The sequence below is a fragment of the Uloborus diversus genome, chromosome 1, assembly GCF_026930045.1.
Source record: "Uloborus diversus isolate 005 chromosome 1, Udiv.v.3.1, whole genome shotgun sequence".
NCBI lineage: Eukaryota > Metazoa > Arthropoda > Arachnida > Araneae > Uloboridae > Uloborus > Uloborus diversus.
This window is the reverse complement of record NC_072731.1, coordinates 181,034,940-181,052,962: the sequence shown is the minus strand read 5'-3', so window position 1 is coordinate 181,052,962 and position 18,023 is coordinate 181,034,940. Positions and strand designations below refer to the sequence as shown.

The window sequence follows — 18,023 nt, the reverse complement described above, 5'->3', positions numbered from 1 at the left end:
GGTACAAAGAAAGCACCACAGAAATATAATCTGCGTCCTATTACAACAGTCAAGCCTTCTGCTCTAGAAGACTTTCTGCGTCTCAAATCTTGTGCTTGCTCTGAGGAGTTCATTGGATATAGTGAATGTTTGAAAAATCTAAAAGTGGACTGAAGTGCTCAATCATATGCGCAAACTGTGTTAGACATAGCTGTAACAATAACAATTTTGCTGAGGATCTGGATTCCAAAAAACATCTAGATAACGAAGACTTTTTGTAACAAGTTTAGGAGAAATCAACTGAAAGCAAAAAACAGTTCAGCGTAATTTTTATGGCCATTTAATCAAATGTGCACCATAAGAGGGGGTGGGGGGGGGGGAAGGATAATATTTTAGTATATAATTTCGTTTTGGGAGATGAGCTACTGTTCTTATGGGGTGGACAGTCCTGATTTAATGCATTTTTGATTTGCATGAAATAATACTTCTACTTGAAATAAAGGGGGGGGGGGGGTGAGGATTTATTTTATTTGGCGGAGGGGGGGGGTGCTGTAGCTTTGAGAGGAGGTGCATCATCGTTCTTGGAAAATGGACACACTCGATTTCTAACTTTAACTTAGCATAAAATAATCTTTCCATATGAAATGTATGGAGGGGGGTTCGGGGGTACTGCTTCATTTTACGGGGATAGCGGGGCTCTGTAGCATTGGTGGGTTATGTCATCTCTCTTGGGGGTCAAACATCTTTAATTTCATGCTTTTAAATTTAGTAAAACATAATATTCTCACTTTAAATTTACTCTAAAAATTCTGAAAAAATACCCAAAACAGCAATTTTTAGATGCCCCCCTATTCCAAAACCCAACGCACAATGGGATGGGACTTCTTACCTGTTCTTATTGGGAAGGTAATAAACAATTTGCACCAGGTTTAGCTTTTTTTTTTGGATGTTTGGGTCCGACCCCTATTTTTACTGTACTATTTGAGAGCATTAAGTTAGGGTTCACTTACCTCGTTTCGACTCTAGTTATTGTGCTACACTTTGGCTGGGAGCATGCTCCTATCTACTTTCATTTCACTATTTTTTTTTCTAATCAACATTTTATCATTGTCTTAATTTTATTTTATTATTTTTATTCATTCAAATAGCCTAGAAAACCCCCATGGGGGGTAAAAAAGTATAAAACTTAAAAAAATATGTAGGAAGGGGGGAAAAAACCAACAATCTTAAACTTATTTTAAAACGAAGAACTTTATTTAAAATTTACTTTAAAGAGCCTTCGGCTAACCATTATAGTACTCCCGATAGAGGAAGCCACATCTCTCGTACATCCACGCAACCATTTTCTGCGTCAAAATAAAGCCAAGCCCCCAACTGGGGAACTATCAACATAGCACACCAGAGGATAAGGGACAGGGCCCCAGGTGTCTCGAGCAACGAACTTATATTTCCGTGGCATTAAGCTGATCTGAAGTCAAGGGTTTGGAAGAAAGATTAAGAACAGCATTCCGATTCACCTGAGGGAAAACAGCAGAAAAATGATCAACATTATTTACGAAAAGAGATTCCAACTTCTTATGAAGAATACCCTATGCTTGAAAGTAGACTGAAGAACCCTATTCCAACTTTTACTTTCAATCAAATCAAAATTAGAGATGGAATTCAAAAGTTTGAGATGTAAAGAAAACAACTCATTTTCAGTAATAGAAATTTTTTACGAGTTTCCAGAGTAAGAGCTCTTAACAGAGCTAACTTGGAGAGGAAAAGCACTTTGTTAATTTTAGGAGATGAAGAAAGATTACATTTCAAAGAAATAAACTTGGGAATAATTTTCTTACGTTTGCAACAACAAAGAAAGGACAAATGATCCAAAAACCTATACTTCGTCAGTCTAAGACTACAAAACCTGTTAACTTCAGACATAATAAAATCAAAAATATGATCAAAAGGCTCGTTTAAGCCGAAATGAAAAATTATCACATAAGCTTTGTGCCACAATATGATTAAAGTGAAAAACCAACGTAAATAAAGCACAAATTTTGAAGAAAATACAGCAAAAGCTATTGATTGCCATAGCAACTGGAGTATTTATAGCATCTCCTGCAAGTGTGGACTTGGTTACGTTGCACAGACTAAACATGTTCTCAAGCACCGTCTGAAAGAGCACGAAAATTATGTTAAACATAAAGAACTTGTTCGTTCTTCCATCGCTCAGCATTGTTGGACTTCTGGTCACTGTTTTGATTTTTCATCTGCAAAGATTATTTGTAAATGTTCTTCGGTTTATGACCTCGATTTCTGGGAAACTTACTATATTTGGAAAAATTCTCTTGTCAATGATTTTTGCAGCACTCGATTTTTTCATGATATTTGGAAGCAATCTCTTATAATCGATTCTTCTGGTTTCTTCGTTGTCTCTTACTCTTTTTGTCTCCTGGCTTCTGATTGGGTGTCAGATTGGTCTCCCCTTTGCTCTGAGCCCGGGATTGACATGCTGCTTACTGATTAGTTGTTTGCTGTCTTGTGCCCAGAATTCATATTGGTTGGCCCTCTTTGGTTAAAATACCGGTGTCCACTTGGTTGTTGTCAGTTCTCTTGCGACTTTCGGTTGTGTTGGTAAGCTTTTTGCACTGATGAAGAGGCTCCATTGCAGCCTTGAAACAGCTATATGCTGTATTTTCTTCAAAATTTGCTTTATTTACATTGGTTTTTCACTTTAATCACATCTATCATTAGCTTTGAAATACTAATTACAAGTTTACGATCGAAATGTCGCCAAGCTTTGCGACATGTGGCGATATCTCTCCCAACTTAGCGCCAAAAATGATGCCAACTTGGCGATATCTCTTAAATTTCTCACCATTGACGTCCGCTCACCATTGATGTCCGAAAGTACTTTAAGCCCCTAAAATTTCAGGCTTTCAGTGAGATAAAATTTTTCTCAACTTGCTCTCAAACATTTCAATTCGTTAACAACAGTCCAAATTTTAAGCTTTTTTTAAATTTTTTTTTATCCTCAAATGAAAGAACACCATGGAAGAAAAAACTTATTTTAAAAGGAAAAAATATTTCTTTCTAATGGTTTTAATGAAAAGAAGGTGCGAGGAGATAACTTGAGCTATAGCGCTTTGAAAAAAGCTATTTTTCACTTGAACGGTTTTTATTGCCACTTTGGATGTCAATATCCTTTAGAAAATAGATATTTAAGCTCTGCAACTGTAACTTATTAGTAACAAGAATTTTTACAATTGAATCACGAATAGTGATGTGGATCGGGTAAATACCCAGTGGGTAGGTAAATATTTTTTGGGTATTTACCCAAGGCCTGGGTAAATACCCAAAAACTGGGTATTTTACAAAAAAATTCAAAAAGTGAATGGGATTTTTTTTTAAAAATCTAAATATGAAATGATTGGTAAAACTGAAACATACATATGTATTACACAGTTTATAATATTTTTTATTGAAAGACTTGATGAAATTATGAAAGAAACATATCGTGAACCAAAGACTCTTTCTTTTCAATGTCATAATTGGAGGAGTATAAGCAATTCAATGATGAACTGCAGGATTTCAAAATTACAATCTAGGTTAGCCATATCCAAAATGAAAAAAAAAAAAAAAGGGAAATAGGAAGGATGTTTAAAAGAATAAACTGAGAAGTTATTAAGACTATGATATTATTTATTTATTTTATTGCTGTTTAGGTGATAATGGACAAATATAGAAACAGTTTTCACATTAATAAGCAAAAACAAATCAAAATATTGTTTTCCGTTGCCTTGCTCATTTGCACTTGCTCCCCTGTACTTCATGATTCAAACTATTTTTAATACATGCAATTAGTGATGTAGGGTGGGAAGGTAAATATTTTTTTGGGTATTTATCCAAAGGCAGGGTAAATAAATCCCTTAGTAATTGTGCATTTTGCAAAAAAAAAAAAAAAAAATCAAAAGGTGATGAATTTCTTTTTAAAACATAAACCATAAAATGGAAGATAAAAAATATAAAAATTTATATATTATTATTTTTTTAATTAAAGGCTTAGTAAAATCTTATCAAAAAAAAAAAAAAAAAAAACTGTCAGAATTTAAAATGAACTATTCTAAAACTTAAATAGGATGACAGGAAAATTTAAAAGAGAATTTTGATATAGTTTTCCTGAATTTGTCTTTGCTGGTGGTTAAATGATTATTTCCACACCAGGCATTTGTATACATATTCATTACATTCTCTTCCCATTTTTTATCTTTTCAAAATTTGGCTGCTGCTTCAAAGTATGCATTTTTTGAATTTGTAATGCATTTGCCTAACTATCCATTTGTGTTGCTTTGTAGTTCTGGTACGAAAAAAACTGAGATTTCCAATGCTGATGAGTTCAATCTAAAGCAGCTTTCATTTGTCTTTGGCTTTGTTTATAATTTTTTTTTAATTCCTCCCCCTTTTTCAAATGTTTAATTCCTTTTTTGTTACTTGCCATTGTACATATGCAGAATACGCCTGAACACTTGAACTAGGTTTGGAGGAAATTTCTGCAAAAGATATAGGAAAATAAGCAGTAATAATAAATTGAGCGACATTTTGATGTCATGCAGGGACATATTACTGGGTTATAAAAGACAAGGACTTTAAAAAATTGATGTTTGCTTTTTTTGTAACCATTTAAGCTTTTTACTTTTTGTAGAATGGCTTTTTATATCTGAAATTTGACTATCAACATTGATTAGCCATATCCGACACATCTAATGTGGATATCATGTTATATCGCTAAATTGTTTCACACAATTGTTCTTTAAATATGTGATCAAAATACAACTTTTGAGCAAAAATTTATTGTTTTGTATATGGTTGTCCATATATATACATAGTGGAATACATACAGAAAAGTATTTTAGTTGAATATAAATTTTTGAAATAAATACCCGGGTAAATACCCATTTTGGGTATTTACCCCTAAAAATAAATACCCGGGTATTTTACATCACTAATCACGAAGTATGAGCTTTTGAATAATTTTTGTTCAGATTTTAAGACAACCTAAAATCCAGGAAAAATTTTCCCCATCAGCTTTTTCACAAGTTTACGTGCATGAAAATCAGAAAATCTAACAAGCTGAAATTCACAAAAATACTTGAATATATTAACGGTCAAACATACTTTAAGCGCCTAAAGTTCAGGCTTCCAGTGTGATAAAAATTTCTGTAAACTTAGTCTAAACTCGGCAATTTCGCACAAAAAGCTGATCCGCCATTTTGGATCACATTTATCGGAGATCCTAGATCCTCAGGATTTGGATATAGGAAGCTGAAAATTAACATAATTTAAAAAATACTCAATTAGTAGGAATGTTTGAGCAGGAAGATATACATTTAAATAGGTTAGTTTCAAAAGTATCTCTCTACGTCTCTATAAAATTTCATCCATATCGCAGATGGTCGAGCGGGCACCCCTAGGTCACTTGACATGGAATAACTCCTACATGAGTAAAACACAAATCTATTCTTTTGAGTTGTTCAAAGACATGGATTATTTAGTAGGGGTACAAAAAAGTCATATAATGTAAATTTTTTTCTTTATTAAATAGATACTTCCTCTTCTACATTTGCTTTAAATAACTTATTGTAACAAAAATCAATAGAATATATGAATCAAATCAGTTTTAATTGATCATTTAGATTTTACAAGAAATGTGTTTGTTCAAGTTTCATTTATGAATTTTACTCAGTTTGAGTAGTCTTTTTTTGTAACTTGGTAATGGGATGAGATTTTACTGGCAATTTGGCCGATTACAATTTTGATTTCATTTAAATTTAGTGATTTCAATTACATGGATTTAAGGGGAAAATCCTCTCGAAAATTACACATATGGCCACCTCAGCATGTTTTGTCAATTATACTTACTTCTTTCTGTGTATTAACTGAATGAACCATAAAATTGGCAAGGCACAGGTTTCGCTCAATGAAGAAATTTGTTTAAAAATTATCAAAAGTATCTGCAAACAGCGTTCAAGTGTTGGTCTATATTATCTAAGTTCAATGTTATAACAGAGGGAGTAAGAGTAAACAAAGGTTTTAATAGTAAATTAAGGAATTCACACTTTTTTATTTCCATTTAAATTTAAAAAATACTCAATTAGTAGGAATGTTTCAGTAGGAAGATATACATTTAAATAACGTTAGAATTCCCTATAACAATTAAGATTGATGTAACAGGTGAATTCCAGGAAAAAGGCGACATGACACTTGAATTTTAAAACCTTGTATTCTGTCACTTGTCACATACCATTCTCTTCAGAAATAAATGAACTTCTTGAATCTTAACCTGCTTTTCCCAAATAGGTTGGGTGATTCCATGGAAAACGGTAATTTTGTCCCGCATGTGTCATATATTTCACAAAAAATAATAATTTAAAAGGATGTTGAACAAAATCTTGTTGTTAAAGAAATCACAGACACTTGTGTGACTTCTTAAGCAAAAACTTTCTTCAAAATTTATTTCTTTTTTATAGAAATAAATTTTGATAGAAGTATAGGAACCGCGTCACGTGCGGGACAAAATGACCATTTTCAATGGAATGAGTATATATATATATATATATATATATATATATATATATATATATATATATATATAAAATTAAGCAAACAGAATTACAAATATTAAACAAATTATAAATAACAAATGATGATAAAAAGGAAAAATGCAAACAGCTATTAAGTAGGAATAGATAAAGAGTGAATCCAGAGCTCATCAGCCGTGCCTTTTCAATATTTTTCACTTTTATTATTATTATATATATATATATATACACATTCAATGGTTTAAATAATTATTTCTAAACTAATGAGATATGTTTCCTTTACGTTGGAACCATAGCTTTCAAAATCTACAATTTGTTTCGTCATTGCTGTATTAATAGCAGGGTTGTCCTATTTTGTCCACCCCGGAAAAAACTGTCCCGGATAAAATGCCATTTTGTCCACTTCATCAGTAAACTGGAAGTTTTGAGTTAAAAAATTTGAAGTTTGAAAATAATAAATAATTATATAGATTTTTCCTATTCAAGTAATATTATGATATAAAAATAGCATACATAAATATGTATATAAACAATAGATTGTAAAATATTTTGAAGTAAAAATAAAAAATGTAAGATCAGTTGAAGTTTATGTAAGTGTGTTAATAAATGAAATGAGTGTTAAAATAAATTATAATGCATGTAATAGCATTTATAAAACAAGCACATCAGCTGTAAATTTTAAGATGTTTATCTGTGATATGGAGGTTTATTGCCCATAATAAGTGCATTTATAAAATTAAAAAGTAGAAATAAAACGTTTTTAAAGGTTGGAGTTTCAAAACATTAAAAATCATATTTAAAAAAAGAAAAACTACTTGATATTAATAAAAGAAATGTTGGCATGAAGTGAAATTTGTTCTTGCAATACAAATACAAATGTGATGATCAGCAACAGGCTCTCACTAGGCTGTTCCTAGTCAATTTATTAGTCCCCAATGAAAGTTAAGGGCCCTTTTAAAGCTATCTACCCTCTTGTCTATTATAGCCTCTTCCTATACACTGTTCTGAGTGCTCACAACAAAGTAGTAATTTTTCTTAATTAATACTTGGCCTGATTGTCACGGAGAAATCTGAGGCCTGGTATTGCTTATATCTCTGCAACTAGACCATTTAGAGACTTCGGGATTTCACAAAAGGATTTGCTTAATCTTAAGGTACAACTTAGAGCAGAAAAATTAAAATTCTAGAGTAAAATTATTATTTCAGTTAGGATGGAAAGCAGCAAATTTCATGTAATTTCCCTATTAAATGTTTAAACATAAAACCCATTGCTAAATTTTGTTGCTATGCAACAGTAATATTAAAAGAATCAATTATGAAAATTTCGAATCAAGGCTTCTCTGAAGCAAGCATGAAATTAGCAAGCATTAATTCTCATGAGAAGCAAGAACTACATTTTAGTGCCAACTGCTTAAAGTTTTACACACATATATAGGATTTTTCCCTTTTGGTAACCAAGCGTTTATACGAAAAAATAAGGTGAAGTTTCGTGAGGGTAAAATTATTCTATTTCTGAAATACATTTACATTAAAAAGAATAAAATAACAGATATTTTTTTTAAATACCAAGCACTTTTCATAATGTACTCAAAAGGACAAATTAACTTTTCTAGGTCAGAAAGGACAATTCAAGAATTCCTGCAGTTCTCGAAAATTCCAAGAAAATGACACCACAAATGAAGAAAAGTGCGGTTCTAGTCATATCAAACCAAACTTTCCCAATATGAAAAATATGCATGTTTCAACACTCAAAGTTGTGATTGAAAGCTAGATAAGGATAAGAAATTCTCTTCATGACTTCAGCCACACTTTTCTTCGTTTGTGGTGTCAAGTCAATTTCTTGGACTTTTCAAAAACTACAGGAATTCTTAAATTGTCCTTTCTGACCCAGAAAAGTTATTTTGTCCTTTTGAGTGCATTATGAAAAGTGCTTGGTATTAAAAAAAAATCTGTTACTAAGTAAATTTTGTGCAATTTTTACGTCTGACACTGTGGAATCGCCCATTTACTAATACATACAGATTTTTTTTAAGTGTACGTAGACTTTTGTGAGATTAAGTTTCGGGCTTTTTGGTAAATACAGTAGAACCTCGGTTATCCGAGCTAATCGGGACTGCTGGTGCCTCGGATGTCAGGAATCTCGGTTAGTAGAAACTTAGTATAAAAAGATGTCAGGATCCCAAATTTAAAAAATGTATTACAGTCGGATCCCGCTACAACGCAATCCGACTAACGCAAAATGGTTATAACGCGAGTTTTTCATGAGTAATGAATTTTTTATTGCAGACAAATTCCTCGCCTACAACATTATTTTTTTTTATTTTTTGAAAATTAGCAGCCGAGCGTTAGAATGGGCTTTTCGTTGACACTAAATTTTGGCTTTGTGAATGGACTTTCATCCCTTTAGCATCACTGAAAGCGGAAGTTCACCTACTGCATTAGTCTAAACAACGCTTTGCTTTAGTTTATAAATAACCGCTCCGATTCTTAATGTGTTTTTTTTCTTTCATTTTACATAATGAACGTTAATAAAATGGAATGGCTCCCAAACGCGCGTTTTCATTTTAAGTTGGTGAAAGTGGAAAGAAAAAGAGAAAGTTTCTGAGCATTTAAGAAAAGGTCAATTTCTCAATATGATTGAACAATTAAAAAGTGCTTTGAAGGTAGCACGACAATTAGGTATGAGTGAATGTGAATCTTCGATACGTTCCATTAAAATTCAAGAAAAGGAAATCCGTAAAAGTTCAGAACTTAGCTTTAATACTGAAGCTGGCGGAGTAGTGTCTGAGGAGCAAAATACAAGCATCATGAAAATGGAAGATGCTCTTTCATTGTGGCTAAAAGAAGTCAGAAAGAGGAGTGTTCCCACAGTGCATAAACCATCATCTGCATAATTTTAAAAAATATAAGTTTACAATATCTACTGTTCAGTGCTATTTTAATGCAGTTATGTACTTAATGTAAGTACCGTACTGTTTTAATTCATGTCTTTCAGTGATTATTGATTTTGTGCATCATAACAGTAATTTATGTTAAATAGTAACACCTTTTTCTAAAATACAGTAAAAAGTCAATTATTTATAAAAGATACGGTAATATATAGTTGAGAAATGGTTTGAAACAATTTTAACACATGTCTGAAATAATTGGGCATGCTTATAAAAAATTTCTAAACATATTTTGTTCCACAAGACGAAATTCCGACTTGCGCGAGGGGTCTTGGAACGCATCCCTCGCGTAAGTGGGGACTCGACTGTAGTTAAAATATAATAGAATATTTTAAAAGATAAAAATAAACAAAGTAATGTTTTATGGTTAAAAAACTAAAATAGGAAAATAACTTGTAATAAGTTCTAAAAACATTGATTTTTTTACATTAATTGTAAATTTAAATATCAACAGATGTCTTTAAAAAAACACAAAATTTCCAGAAAATAATTTTATTTTTAAATTGAAAATTCATCATTTTATTAAATTTACATTATTGTTGTTAAATCTGTTACCATTCTTAGCAAAAGTCCCAAATTTGTGGCAATAGCTACCCAATCACGCAATCTTTTAAGCAACAAAATTTCTATAGGTGCAGTTAGTATCTGTCACCTGCTCTTAATGTAGGTCTTTCTTATGTTTCTTAGAAGTTAGTTTTTGAGGCAGCACAGGCAGAGAAATAAAACACCTAGTCCTTTGAAGGGTTAATGTATTTAGACAAAAAAAAAAAAAAAAAAAGATGACGGCTTGGTTAATCAAAGATCAGTTAATCGAGGTTCTACTATTGATTTCTTAAAAATAAAGTTTTATTATGTTGTTAAAATTTTTCATGTAATTTTGTTAAAAATAGGTCATAGATCTTATATTGAAATATCTATTCTGAAATATTAATTTTAACTAATGGATAGAGGCCTATTTCATTGAAAATGGTAAGTGTACTGAACATTTTTGGGAGCCACATCCACTGAATAGGCATCACTCATTTTCTTCAGAGAACAAGTCAGCTTTATTCCGTATTCCTTTGATTTAAAGAACATTATTAGGCTATGAATTATATCCCAACTTAAAATACAAAAAATAGGCAGAATTGAAAATGACAGATAAATTATTGAACTAACATTAACAAAGCAAGAATTAAAAATTAAGAAAGGGTGTTTTCATTATTCAAGCTCATTCGCCACAATATCCTAATACTATTATATATGTGAAAGTTAGTGAATATGTTTGTTAATCTTTCACGCAAAAACTACTGAATGAATTTTAATGAAACTTTACAATAATATTAACACATAGGGTACTTTTTGTCCCGTTATGGGGGGACAAAACCCCTGATAGGGTGCAATTTTCATATGAATTCGAATTCCCTTATATGGGGGTGAAAAAATACTTACATATTTAACATTATATGTCCACGGAAAGCTCTGATTTTTCTGCTGAAGAAGGGACCCTGGGTCATTTCACTGTAATTTAGACATTTACAGTAGGCGCCGTTTAATGTGATCACGGTTAATATTATCAGAATCACGGAGTCCCTGAAAACTTGTATATTAACACACATTAAAAAAGTCGGAGATTGTTATCACTTTTTCATAAACTTTCAATTTTTTCCCCCGTTTTTGTTCCTCAAGTAACAGAAATACATAGGCAAACCCTGACGAGACTTACTTTCTATGTAGCATTTTGTGATTTTCAATACCAGTTAAAATTTTCTAGGAATTAAGCTACAGAAAGTTTGCCCACCCAGTGACCACAGACTCCCCCTAAGAAAACTTTCTTTTGCACCTAAAAAAATTCAGTCCCTGGACATGTTGCAAGCATTGATGTAGGACCTCCATTGTTGCCATTACTTTGTGAACTATTAAAGAATTGTGTCGAGATTGAAAACAAAGCGAAATTAAAATTTAAAAAACAAGCAAAACCATGCTGGAAAAGATAGAAAAGCTGAATGTGCTTTAAAACTGGTTTACGAATGTTAGGGAAAACGGTCATATTTTACTTCACCGATTACTATGTGATTAAAAATTGCATAATTTAGCTTTAACTTTTTATAATTCAGATATTTCCATTCTGTTAATTTAATAATTTATAATTTAAAACTGTGTTCAGTTGAGTCAGTGTGATTATAATTTGAGGTTGCCAAAATAAATACACCTTAATTGGAAAAAAAATCATTATTTTGTGTCTCCTGGATTCTTTTCGGTTATTGTTATCAAATTGTATTTGTTCCAAAGTAATCACATTAAGCGGCGCCTACTGTGTATAGAGTTCGTAACATGACCTTTTTTAGCCATAACTTTTTAATTTACTGTTTGATTAGCTTATTATTTTATTTTGAGCTTTTCCTACCAACACACCAACTCAAATCAAAACAATTTGCAAAACAAACAGTAACTAAAAAGTTATGGTAATAAAAGGTCACCTTACAGCAGGGTTCATCGATTTAAATCGGCTTGATTTAAATCCAGTGATTTTTTAAAATCAAAATAAGTTCATTTTTTTTTTATAAACAAATTTTGCATTTTTAGAATGTGTTGCTCTAAATTTAACTACACTGCTATACAATTTTAACTTCAGCAGGCAAAACTACGTAGATTCCTCTTGATGTGTGTGAAACAGATTTTCCTTCTTTCAACATTGCTTTTACTCCAAAATTAGTTCAGTTCAGTATAGAACCAAATAAAAATTTTCAGTTTTTCTCGTACACCATCACTGACATAATTAAGAAAAGTAATTACTCAACATATTCTTTTACCCTAAAACGTACATGATGATGGAAACCTTATTTTTAAGCAAAACATAAAACAAAATCATTTCTTATCGAAATATTATAACGTATTTATAAATCTTAAAAATGTATTGAATAGTTAGAGAACTTATCTTAGTTTGAAAAGTAAGCCGAATAGATTCATCTACTGTATGAAATGTATTATGTTTATACATGTAACAATTATAAATTTTAAAAAAGTCAAAAAAATCGTGAGCCCTGCGTTACGGACTCAACATAAATGTCAAAAATACCGTGAAATGACCCACCTGTTTGAAATATCTAAGTAAAATAAAAAACGAGTTATAAGCTTTTTAGTTCCATGTTCAAACGCTTTCATTAACCCAGTTCACTATTTAGTGCATCATCTCAACTCTATCGATAGCTAAAATTGTTATATTGTTGAATATTTTTGCTTTTTACTCCGACTTGCTGAAGTCAAAACTTAAAGTAACGTTTTTCCACAATATAAGCAAATAATAAATGGATTTGGCTGATTATTTTCCATTTTAATGTAACTTTAATAAAATTATTGTTTTTTTTTGGCTGATAAAACAATTATTCTTTATCCAATCTACTAGCAGGAATTTCGCCAAACTTTTTTGAGCAAATATTTCAATAGCTGAGGCATTTAGCAATTTTTTCAAGTTTCGCTGTTTTTTGGAGCTAAACAATATACAACCAGGAGTGATTGTGAGTTCATCAAAAAATACCTGAAAGTTTCAAAGCGAGAACGGAGTGTTGGGGGGGGGGGGGGAATCTTTGGCACCTATTACTTAAGTGCACCTTTGCCATAGTATTCAATAGTTCTGAGTCCAAATATTGTGTGTACATTTGATTAAATTTTTAATGGGTTACAAAGTTACTTTTGAGTTGGTGTTATACAAATTATCTTAACATTTGTCCATCTTAAGGCTCTTGCAGGTATATTTGACGAGTACTACATAAATAAAAAAAATGCGGAGACAGAGAGATAAAAACATAACAAAAAAAACATAATTCTGGTATTTTCGGACATAAAAATACCGGAAATACGTCCGAAAATACCGGAAATTTGGTAAAATACCGGAACACAATCACCCCTGTATACAAAACATTATACTGTTTCTCGGTTTTCATCATGTAACCTATCACCATTAAATGAATCTTTAAAATGTTTGTTTAAATGCAAACGAATCAACCAACTAAAGTAGGCAAATCTATAAACAGCACAAAAACTTCCACTATTTTGTCTTAGTGCACAACTTTACACAATAACAAAATTTTACTACTTATTTTGAGAAAATTTCGTATGAAAATGTTTAGCAGCATCATTTTATGGTCACCAAAAGCATCTCAGTATTTGGCGACAATATTTTTTCGACGAAAATAAGCAACAGACAGTTTTACAAAGTAGGGGAGCATTATCCAAGGTATTCCAAAACGATTGCCGCAAATCTGGTAACATTTTAAAGCGCACCAACATACAATTCCTCAAATTTGTATATGCTTAAATGTCATTATTTCGTTTCTAAAATAATAGTATTTTGTTCTTCATACTTATTGTTACTTTACTTTTTTTAGGGGAAGGAAGAAGCTCGATTTTAAAGCACGTCAAAGAGGTGTGTTTCGAGTTTTTAGTTAAAGCAGAAAAAGAATGAAAGTAACGCTTGTTTCTCATAATTATTACTGACCCATTCAACGGTGGGTATTTTTGCTAGTTTATAATATAAAGCAGTTTGCTGAAGCGTATAATTGAACGACAGTATATGAGAAACTGAAATGTACTTTGAACTATGTAATAAAATTTATATCAAATCAGTAACAAACGAAAGCTCTTCTAAAATAACAAGATTTAAAACACATGGTTGGTGTATTTCCACAGTACCTACAATTGAATCCGTTTATACGCATGTTAAAAGGGTGAATCGGTTTTATCAAAGAAAATCTTCCTTTCATTAAGAATACTATCCAAGTAATGCAAACCATTGAACATTTGTGATGAGAAAATAGATCCAAAATATCCAACTTTCAATTTGACAACAACAAATTCCAAAATTCATAATGATTTTATTTTAAGTTTAAGCTCTGATTGGCTGAATCAGTGATGACGTATGTGGCTTACAGTGTATGCGACTTCCTTCGCCCTCTCGTGACGGTTAAAATTTCCGTAATCAAGAATCCAGGCAGATATTTACTGCAGTGAAAATGATTATTATTTTCTGAAATACCTTTCTTCAATTGAGTAAGTAGTTTGAATGAATATTAAATTTACTGCTTGTCCGTAATTAATGTGCAATGTAAGTGTTGAAATTTCGTAAATGGATTTCAGTTGAGAGTTTATTGTGCAAGTACTTCGAACATTGTAAACTACTATCATGGTCTTCTTCACTTCTTTGAGGGCGCCACTTCATTTAAAAATAATTTCAATGAAAGATGGCAATTATGTAATATATTCATTTTTTTGCAAAACATCGTAAAATTTTCATTTTGTTGGTTTAATAATCATTCAGAAAAATGCTGATTCTATCAGCCACGTTAGCATTTTTCTGGGTGTGAGTAATAAAAGGCTCGATATTTTCATGGCGACTTCACGTTAACCCTAAAGCTTATAACTTGCGCAGTTCTTGAGTAAAAAAATAAAAGCTCAAGAGTGCGATATTTTAGATTTGTTCTTTATTGTTGTTAATTATTTTCATCATAACATACACTTATTCAGACTTGATGAGGGTCAGATGCATTAATGTCACAGTATTTTATTTGGAAACTTGAAGTAAATAAAAATTATCGGGGAGGGAAAGGAAGGGGGAATAATCTATATAAAAACATGGGAATAATTTAGTAATTAACATTTAAATTGATATTCTTAATGCTTAATTCTGAAGTGTGCACACATTTTGATTTCATGAAAAATAAGTTTTCTTCAATGAATAATAATGATGACACTTGCCTGCGGTTTTTTTTTCTTTTTTTGGCGCGAAAAATGAAGAAATTAATAAAATTCAATGCGTATGAATTATATTTTGAAAACCGAACAGCCGTATTTCAGCAGAATGCTGTTTATTTTGCTTCATTTCTCGCTTTTTTATTTTTATTCCAAAGCCAATAATTTCGTCCACATATTAAAGTATTACATTTTATTTAGGAAGAGATCGTCTATTATATTGCATTCCATAACTATTCGCTAAACAAATTTTCCGTACAAAATCACTAACGTTTTTTTTCTCTTTTCATCGTTCATGTTAATACTTTCGTTGTATATTTGTTTGATTTTTTTTGATTTCTAACACAATTAATATATATATATATTTTTTCCAAAAAACATGCATTTCGTGTAAAAAAAGGTACTTAGATAATGTCAGACTTTCGTTGAATGACAGTCATCAGGCCTGTCATTTCCAAATCTTCCAAGGGGGAGGATGGCAAAGGGATTATATGAAATTCAGTGCATTTTATTAAGAGAAAACATAAAATTATAATGTGAAACGCACAATTTTTTTTTTATGTTTTTAAAATCAAAAGAGGTGGGGAGGGGGCACCTGACAATCATATCCTACTAGTTTTCACCAAATGCTGCTTAAAAACAAAAATATTATCATTTTAAATTCTTTAAAAGGATTAATGTACAAAAAAAAAAACTTGAATTCTCAATTTTGCAGTATTTTAATTTTAATCTGTTAATTTTTTTTTAAAATCATGTAATTAAGATACATTCCTGTAGTTTCCCTTAGATGTTCTTTGCACTTTTATTATGACAGGGGAAAAATATTTTGAATCAAAATATACCTTTTCCGAGGAAATTTTGCTAGAGTCTGCAGCATACGATTTTTTGAGAAAATCATATGCTGCATTAAAAAACTTTTTAAAACTACTCTTAAGGCTGCTCTTCAGTGGGGAAGAAAAACGATCTCGCTTGAAAATGGGCTTTTTCTTTAAACGAAAGCAATGTTCATCAGTGAAGTGATTGACACTTCAACAACCAATAGAACGAGCGGTGGCCGATGAAAGTGTGGATCATGTGACCTGTCACATTTTGCAGGGGGACAGACCGGACGCTCCCCTGCTGTGCAGAGTAGTCGAAGGAGGTAATAGCTGACGGCGAAATGAAACCGCAGCTTTTTACAGACCCTTTCTAGGAAATTCTAGTTCTTTCCCTCTTGAGTCTTGACTACATAGGTAAAAGAAAAATTGCTCAGTGTAAAAGGCGCGGCATTTTGCAATCCCGCTTGTGATATTAATTTATTTGCATTCGCACTAAAATTAATTTTTGAAACGAAGATTTTTTTCCCCATTAATACGGTTCCTGATCTCATCTAGGAAAAATTAACGAATGAATGAATATTTGCAATAAATAAATTTATAAATTCGTTTTATTTTTAGAAAAATGTTCGTTATTGAAAATTGATAATATCAAAAAAGGAAGGAAAAAAAAAGATAGCCTACATGACCACACTGAATTTTAACGAAATGAACTCCAAATTCTAACAAAAAAATATTCTTTAAAAATGGATGATCCTACTTAATAAATCTGAAAAATCGAGTGCCGAATAAAATTGGGGACTAACTAGTTATCGGTTGGCGAAATTCTTTCACTTCCTCTGCCTGTTTGCCACTCTCCCCAACCCCATCCGAGTTAGCAGAAAACATTCTTAAAAATGAAACTAGATCCTCTTTGCATAGTTAATACTTGATTGTACAATAAACATTAATGCCACTAATTACTTACATTAACCTTTATTTGAACTGATAATATTTATATTTTAGTGCTAAATTAAATACTACTTTGTTGGTTAGTTACCTGTTTTACAAATGTAGTGGCGACTAGAAAAAAATGTGGCTACTATAAATGCCTTTTCTCACCACTGGTGACCAGAAAATTCCCCTAATCTTTTATCTTTGAATCCTTTTCTTTTTGAAAAAATATTTATTTATTTATCTAAGTACTATATGCAGATGAGAAGGCTACGATAGCATTTCTCAAGGGGTTGTTATGGTGAAAGTTCTTTCAAATTGAGCATAACAACGGCAAAGTCGCGGACGGCTACGGATAAGGATTTCCTGAATTTGAAAAATTAAAGATTTTTCTCTGATCTTTGTATGCAAGGGTGCTCACCCTGCTCCAAGCTCAAAGGCAAAAATCACTCCTTCCCCCACTCTCAATGTTTGTAAACTATCTTGCGTTGAAATTTTGCAATAAAACTAAACCTAGCACTTTTAGAGTCTCAGATTCCCAGTTACTAAATTCGGCAAAATACATGAGGTATTACATGCATTATATGACCAAAAGTATTGGGACACTTTCAAAAATTCACAATTTTACGGATTTCTCAAAAAATAAAAGACCAATTGCTCTCTGCTCTGTAATTTTTTTCTCATGAAAAGTATACTCCAGACGTCAAATCCAATAACAATTAAGTCTGATATTCATTTAGGGGACCAGCAACAAATAATCTGTTCTTATCATGAATCACTCTATAACGATGGCAGGAAAGTGTTGCCAGTTTGCTAACAATTCCTTACCATTCGTCGCCTATCCTAGAATTATAGAAATTCGGCTCATTAGATGGTTGATAACTTTTTAAATTTTAAAGAAATTGCGGCGGAATTTTTTTTTATGGATTGTAGGATATATCTGAGCTTTGGATTATGAACGTTATAAATTGCTATCTTCCGTGCATGTGCAGTGAAAAATTAATTGCTTTAATTGTTCATATTTCATCAAATTTTCAATA

General features: G+C 31.5%; 2 protein-coding genes across 2 annotated transcripts in view; both read left to right on the top strand.

Annotated features, from left to right (window-relative positions):
* LOC129217465 (EF-hand domain-containing protein 1-like) overlaps window positions 1-9,454 on the top strand; it is a 54,667-nt gene extending 45,213 nt beyond the window's left edge. The window contains 1 exon segment of the mRNA XM_054851771.1: window positions 9,240-9,454. Coding sequence (XP_054707746.1) covers window positions 9,240-9,454 — 215 coding nt within the window.
* Window positions 9,455-14,452: 4,998 nt separating this feature from the next.
* The window catches only part of LOC129233784 (uncharacterized), a 92,291-nt gene continuing 88,720 nt past the window's right edge, over window positions 14,453-18,023 (top strand). The window contains exon 1 of the mRNA XM_054867764.1: window positions 14,453-14,536. The gene's annotated coding sequence lies outside the window, so the exon portion shown is untranslated. The remainder of the gene's footprint in view (window positions 14,537-18,023) is intronic.